Here is a 7801-nt window from a genome sequence, read left to right as displayed (position 1 = left end):
CCGACCCTGCACTTCCAAGAATTTAGAAATCTCATCCTTAACGATGGATTCTAGAATTTTGCCAACAACCGAGGTTAGGCTAATTGGCCTATAATTTTCCATCTTTTTTCTTGTTCCCTTCTTGAACAGGGGGGTTACAACAGCGATTTTCCAATCCTCTGGGACTTTCCCTGATTCCAGTGACTTTTGAAAGATCATAACTAACGCCTCCACTATTTCTTCAGCTATCTCCTTTAGAACTCTAGGATGTAGCCCATCTGGGCCCGGAGATTTATCAATTTTCAGACCTTTTAGTTTCTCTAGCACCTTCTCCTTTGTGATGGCAACCATATTCAACTCTGCCCCCTGACTTTCCTGAATTGTTGGGATATTACTCATGTCTTCTACTGTGAAGACTGACGCAAAGTACTTATTAAGTTCCTCAGCTATTTCCTTGTCTCCCATCACTAGATTACCAGCGTCATTTTGGAGCGGCCCAATGTCTACTTTTGCCTCCCGTTTGTTTTTAATGTATTTAAAGAAACTTTTACTATCATTCCTAATGTTACTGGCTAGCCTACCTTCATATTTGATCCTCTCCTTCCTTATTTCTCTCTTTGTTATCCTCTGTTTGTTTTTGTAGCCTTCCCAATCTTCTGACTTCCCACTACTCTTTGCCACATTATAGGCCCTCTCTTTTGCCTTGATGCATTCCCTGACTTCCTTTGTCAGCCATGGCTGCCTAATCCTCCCTCTGATAACCTTTCTTTTCTTTGGGATGAACCTCTGCACTGTGTCCTCAATTACTCCCAGAAACTCCTGCCATTGCTGTTCTACTGTCTTTCCCACTAGGCTCTGCTTCCAGTCGATTTTCGTCAGTTCCTCCCTCATGCGCCTGTAATTACCTTTATTTAACTGTAAAACCTTTACATCTGATTCTACCTTCTTTCTTTCAAATTGCAGACTGAATTCTACCATATTATGATCACTGCTTCCTAAGTGTTCCCTTACTTTAAGGTCTTTTATCAATTCTGGCTCATTACATAACACTAAGTCCAGAATAGCCTGTTCCCTCGTGGGCTCCATCACAAGCTGTTCCAAAAAGCCATCCTGTAAACATTCAATGAATTCCCTTTCTTTGGGTCCACTGGCAACATTATTTACCCAGTCCACCTGCATATTGAAGTCCCCCATGATCACTGTGACCTTGCCTTTCTGACATGCCCTTTCTATTTCGTGGTGCATTTTGTGCCCCTGGTCCTGACCACTGTCAGGAGGCCTGTACATAACTCCCATTATGGTTTTTTTGCCTTTGTGGTTCCTCAACTCTACCCACACAGACTCCACATCGCCTGACCCTATGTCGTTTAGTGCTATTGATTTAATTTCATTTCTAATTAACAAGGCAACCCCGCCCCCTCTACCCACCTCTCTGTCTTTTCGATAGGTTGTAAATCCCTGGATGTTTAATTGCCAGTCCTGAACCCCCTGCAACCACGTCTCTGTGATGCCTACCACATCATACCTGCCAGTCACAATCTGGGCCACAAGCTCATCTACCTTGTTCCGTACACTGCGGGCATTTAAATATAGCACCTTTAATTCCCTATTGACTGTCCCTTTTTGTTTTCTTAGTGTGGTGGACCTTGGTTTACTGAGCCTTTCCATACACTGTGTCATATTTTGTGAGATGGGGACTATCGTAACCTCTCCTGAGCTCTGTCTTTTCGTGATTTTTTGTAATCCTAAGCAGCTACGCTTCCCACTGATTCCTTCACCTCTTGGTTCCCTGACTTTCCCTTCCCCCCCAATCTCTAGTTTAAATTCCTATTGACCACCCTATTTACTCTTTTGCGCTGCTGCAGCCGGGAGAGCACCGCTCCGTGGAAGTTACGGGTCAATGTCAATAACAGGTGAAAATGGTCACCAATTATTTTACATCCAAATTTGGAGGAAAAAAAACATAACAATACAGATAATTTTGGCAAGAGTATTTTATTACTTACAAAGATTGCCTTTTAAACAAAGAATGTAAGTGAAAGTCAGTTTCAAAACTAAAACTAATTAAACGCAAGTTTGTAATAGTTAGTTGAACCAACTACCGTTTTTCATGTATAATATAGAGCGCAAATAATCGGATACAATAGTTATGTTAAGGTAAATGATAGCTGATACAAATGTAATGGATACAACATTTTGAATGAATATATATGCAGTAGCTGAATAGTAGATTAAGTTGCAGCATAATAAACTCAATGGATGGTCATTTCCACTTGTTCGTCCTGTATTTAAATGGGCACATTACCTCTCACTGCTCCAGGTAGTACTAATGGTCAAGTTACTGCTGGATGGAAGGTTCCACTTTACATCACCAGCTTTTTACCTAGCCTGGTCATTTTAGATCTCAAGGCTGCTGATTGAGGGATGAGAACAAAGATGGATATTGTTACTTACATTTCTCTGATATTTTCAGATTTCACAAACGTTTAAAGCCAAATTCTGTTGTAAGAAGGATACATACCACAACATTGTTTTGACGTCTTATGCACATCATTAGTTGTGAAAAGCTTTAAAGCAACAGGGAGAGCTGGCATGCACTAAAAGCACAGAAACATTTTATGTAAAAGTATTAGATTAGAGGAGGCCAGAATTCTTGTTAAAGCCCAGAGAACATGAAAATATTCTAAATTCTTAATAATACAAAGATATTTTCAGTAATAATTCTTCATTTCACCTACTGGGGGCGCGATTCTCCGCTCCCCACGCCGGGTGGGAGAATCGCGGGAGGGCCGGGCGAATCACGACACACTGCCCTGGCACCCCCGCGATTCTCCCACCCCCCCAAAATGGCGTGTCGCAGAATCGTGGAATCGCCGCTCGCCGTTTTTAACGTCGACCGGAGATTCTCCGGCCCGGATGGGCCAAGCGGCCTGACGACCCCGACCGTTTCACGCTGGCGGCAACCACACCTGGTCGCTGCCGGCGTGAACATCGCGTGCCAGGTAAGTGTGGGGCCTGTGGGGGGCGGAGAGAGGATCGAGCACCACGGCCGTACTCGTGAGGTGACTGGCCCGCGATCGGTGCCCACCGATCATCGGGCCGGTGTCTCTAAGAGACGCACTCTTTCCCTCCGCCGCCCCGCAAGATCAAGCCGCCGCGTCTTGCGGGGCAGCGGAGGGGAAGACGGCAACCGCGCATGCCTGTGTTGGAGCCGGCCAACCTGCGCATGCGCGGCTGACGTCACTTAGGTGCCTCCGGCACGTCATTCTCGGCACGCCGCTTTGACGCAAGCGTCAAGGCCCGGCGGCTGAGAGTCACACAACGCCGCTCCTAGCCCCCCAGGGGGGGGGAGAATATGGGGCGAGGAGTGGCCTCCGACGCCATCGTGAAACTTGGCCAAGTTCACGACGGCTTTCCCGATGCCGCGCGGCATCAGAGAATCGCGCCCTGGATGTTGAGTTTGAGATGTTACTAGCCATATCTATCTACTCAGCACAGTTACTCTAGAGATATCATTGAAATCTTCATTAAAATGGTGTTTTAACCTGGTGTTGTAAGACTTCTTACTGTGCTCACCCCAGACCAATGCCGGCATCTCCACTTCATTAAAATGGTACTGGAAGTCAAGGCCAGATAGCTTTCCAGAAGCTATGATTTTAGTTCTGAAGGTAGTGATCGGTGTTGTCAATCAAATGGAATGAAATGCTCAGCAAGTGTAGCATTCTTCCCACAGCGCAAAGGAAGAAAGAAACTTATAATCTAAACATCACTGAGATGAGTTGTTAATTGAGAGTCATAGAGCAGGGGTGGGCAAACTACGGCCCGCGAAAGGTCTTTATGCGGCCCACCAAGTCATAAAACAAAATTTTTTTTTTTTAAAATAATTTTTTTTAAAGGTTAATGGGGGTGGGGGGGGGGGGGGGGGTGGGTGGGGGGGGGGGGGGTGGGGGGGGGGTTTGCTGTTGGGTTACTTACTGGTATAGGGTGGATACGTTGACTTGAGTAGGGTGATCATTGCTCGGCACAACATCAAGGGCTGAAGGGCCTGTTCTGTGCTGTACTGTTCTATGTTCTATATGAGGTGCCCAGAATCATAACCGGGTGAAGTAATTATTTTACTTAATATACTATGCGGCCCTTTAAAATTGTGAATTTCTGAATGTGGCCCTTGCACGGAAAAGTTTGCCCACTCCTGGTCATAGAGTCATACAGCACAGAAAAGGCCCTTCGGCTCATTGCGTCTGCACCGGTCAAAAATATCCAACTTTCATAGGGCCCACATGACGGTGGCCCGGATGAGCAGGTGTTTTTTGAGAAAGTGGGGGATAGGCGTGGACGCTGTGGGGGAAGCCCGGCGAATCACGTACATATGTTCTGGCGTGTCCGAAGTTGAGGGGATTCTGGCAGTTATTTGCGGACGTTATGTCAGAGGTCCTGGAAGGGAGGGTGACTCCGAGTCCAGAATTGGCAATATTTGGGGTATCGGAAGATCTGGGGGCCAAGGGGGGGAGGGAGGCCGATATTCTGGCCTTTTCCTCCCTGGTGGCCCGGAGACGGATTTTGCTGGGATGGAAAGACATCGGAACCCCCAAAGCCAGGAGCGTGGGTTAGCGACATGGCTGGGTTTCTCAGGCTGGAAAAGATTAAGTTCGCCTTGAGAGGATCAATTCAGGGGTTTGCCCGGAGGTGGCAGCCGTTCATCGACTACTTCAAGGAAAATTAAACGTCAGCAGTAATTTGGGGGGGTGGGGGGGGGGGGGGGGAATGGGAGGCATTGCAGTGTAAGACAAGGACAGAGAACTTAGTTCACGGGTAATTAGGAAATAGGGCGGAGGTAGTAGGGGACGTTGTTTTTAGGTTTTTTGCGTCTATCGACCTGCGCGATTGTTTAAGGAATGTTAAAGTGTTCAACTGTAAATTGTGAAAATTACAAATGCTTCAATTAAATATTTTCTCAAAAAAAACATCCACCTAACCATTCTAATCCCATTTTCCAATACTTGGCCCATAGCCTTGTTTGCCCTGGGATCGCAAGTGCACATCTAAATACTTGTTAAATGTTATGAGGGTCTCTGTCTCCACCACCCTTTCAGACAGCGAATTCCAAATCCCACCACCCTCTGGGTAAAAAGGTTTTTCATCATATCCCCTCTAAACCTCCTGCCTCTTACCTTACATCTCTGCTCCCTGGTCATTGAACCCTCCACCAAGAGGGGACAGTTCTTCCTGTCTACTCTAACTATGCCCCTCATAATTTTATGCATCTCAATCATGATTCCCCCCCTCAGTCTCCTCTGCTCCAAGGAAAACAACCAAAGTCTATCCAATCTCTCTTCATAACTAACACTCCAGCCCAGGCAACATCTTGGCAAATCCCCTATGCAGTCTTTCCAGTGCTATCACATCCCTCTTGTAATGTGAATTCCAGAACTGCACACAATACTCTAGCTCTGATCTAACCAACGTTTTATACAGTTCCAGCTTAACCTCCCTGCTCTTAAACTCTGTGCCTCAGCTAACAAAGGCAATTTTACCATATGCCTTTTTTTAACTAATGTCTCAAACTTAAGGGACCAGTGTTCATGCACATCAAGATCCCTCTGATCTTTGGTGCTTCCCAAGATCCTCCCGTTTATCATGGATTCCCTTGCCTTGTTTGTCCTGCCCAACTGCATCACTGGATTGAATTCCATTTACCACTGATCAGCCTATCTGACCATCTATATCCTCTTGCAATCAAAGGCTAACCTCCTCACTATTTACTACCCCACAAATTTTTGTGTCATCTGCAAACTTACTGATCAACCCTCCTACATTCATATCTAAATTATTTATATAAACCACAAACAGCAAGGGCCCCAACACTGATCCCTGCAGGACCCCAGTGGACACAGGCTTCCAGTCAGAAAAATACCTCACGACCATCACCCTTTGTTTCCTGCCACTCAGACAATTTTTGGTCCAATTTGCTAAATTTCCTTGGATCTCATGGGCTCTTACCTTCGTCATCAGTCTCCCATGTGAGACCTTATCAAAAGTCTTGCTGACGTCTTAATAGATTACATCAAATGCATTTCCCTCATCTACACACCTGGTCACCTCTTCCAAAAATTCAATCAAGTTGGTCAGACATGACCTCCCCTTAACAAAGCCATGCTGAATGTTCTTGATTAATCCCTGCCTCTCCAAATGCAGATTAATTCTGTCTCTCAGAATTGCTGCCAATAGTTCCCCCACCACTGAGGTCAGACTGATTGGCCTGTGGTTTCCTGATTTATACCTCCCTTCCTCCCTTCTTGAATAATGGTACTACATTAGCTATCCTCCAGGCCTCCAGTACCTCTCCTGCGGCTAGAGGGGAATTGAAACTTATTGCCAGCGCCCCTACTATTTCCTCCCTTGCCTCACTGAGCATCCTAGAATACATTTCACCTGACCCTGGAGATTTGTCAACCTTTAGGCCTCCCTGACCACTCAGAACCTCAGAATAACGCAACGTGTTTAATAAAAATGTCTTTCACCTACCGAACACATTTCTAGCCATAACATAGACTATCCTTTATCAACCATATTATTTAATGTTGATTCATTGATGTAGATCGCTATATTGAAAATTTACTCACAATATCTAAATTTCAGTGCAGTGGATTTTTAAAAAATATAGGACTGTTGTCAGTGCATCATTTCGGATTTTGTTTTTTGGTATTAATGAGCATAAATTTCAAAGTGATTGGACCAAATTTCTACATCCTGTTCTCACAGAAGCAGAAATTCAAATAATAAAGCTGAAGATAGTACGGAAAGGAACTGAAATGTTTATTATTTTCAGTTCTGGAGAATTTTCTCAGATTTATTATTCTCTAAAGTGAAAAGGAATATTTTAAATTTAACAAATTAGCGAGAAATATAAAATTGTTTAAATTCATTGAAAAATCCTAAAGAATTCGGATGGAGCGTTTAATTTGGTGGTTTAAGGCAAGTGAAATCTTCAAATGGAAAATATTTGTCCGTGGCAATTAAAATAAATAGAAATGGCCTAAGAAAGGTTTTATGCTATCATTTATACCTTCTGCTCTGGTCCACGCCAACAGGATTTTCCATTGAATGCATCCCTTGCTGCCGGGAAGCACGAGATGGTTGGCGGGACCGGAGGTTCCGCAGGCATGAACAGCCGGAAAGGTCCAGCCTAACTCTCGTTCTCTCCCCACAGATGTTGCCAGACCGGCTGAGCTTTTCCAGAATTTTCTGTTTTTATCTCAGAATTCCAGCATCCTCAGTATTTTGCCTTTATTAAATTTCGCAGATCATCCAAGCAACGTCTGCTAGGTGACATTTTAATTCGCTTAATAAAAGCAGCAGGTGTTGCTTGTTAAAAGTGTATACATAAAACTGTTCTAACAAATTTCAAAAGGCATGGCAGAGCATAAGGGTTATTGCTAAAGGCAGGTCAAAACGTGCAAATTATATTGTGATCCGATTTCTTTTCCACAATAGAATATTTATTGGAAAGCTAAAGTAATATTATACTTAAAAGACTGAATTATTAAACAGTGGCCTGGATTAAATATACAGACAGCTAAAATCCTGTCTCCGTGGATTTGATTTTGGTGCAGTAAATTGGGTTGGTAAATTTGCAACCTACATGTAATCAACATGCACACATTCCTGCCTCCCCCATCCTAGTACTGGGTATCCCAGGAGCCTTTGAGGATTAAATGGAATTATATTTTTCCTCAGTACTACTATTGATTAATGCTTAGGGCTTAGTAGTTGCCACTGTAATTACAAATTCCATTTGCGTTTTTAAAAAATTAACTCCACT

General features: G+C 44.2%; 1 protein-coding gene across 4 annotated transcripts in view; it reads right to left on the bottom strand.

The window, feature by feature from the left end:
* Positions 1–1955: 1955 nt before the first annotated feature.
* Positions 1956–7801, bottom strand: part of palmdb (palmdelphin b) — a 114011-nt gene continuing 108165 nt past the window's right edge. For 3 of the 4 annotated variants that reach the window (XM_038793928.1, XM_038793924.1, XM_038793927.1), the window contains exon 9: positions 1956–2392. In XM_038793928.1, the coding sequence (XP_038649856.1) occupies positions 2343–2392 (50 nt within the window). In that variant the 3' untranslated portion in view covers positions 1956–2342. The remainder of the gene's footprint in view (positions 2393–7801) is intronic. The other variant, XM_038793926.1, reaches the window with a different exon arrangement.

This window comes from Scyliorhinus canicula, chromosome 4, assembly GCF_902713615.1.
Source record: "Scyliorhinus canicula chromosome 4, sScyCan1.1, whole genome shotgun sequence".
In the NCBI taxonomy this organism is placed as follows: Eukaryota; Metazoa; Chordata; class Chondrichthyes; order Carcharhiniformes; family Scyliorhinidae; genus Scyliorhinus; species Scyliorhinus canicula.
This window is presented reverse-complemented; position numbering and strand designations above follow the sequence as displayed.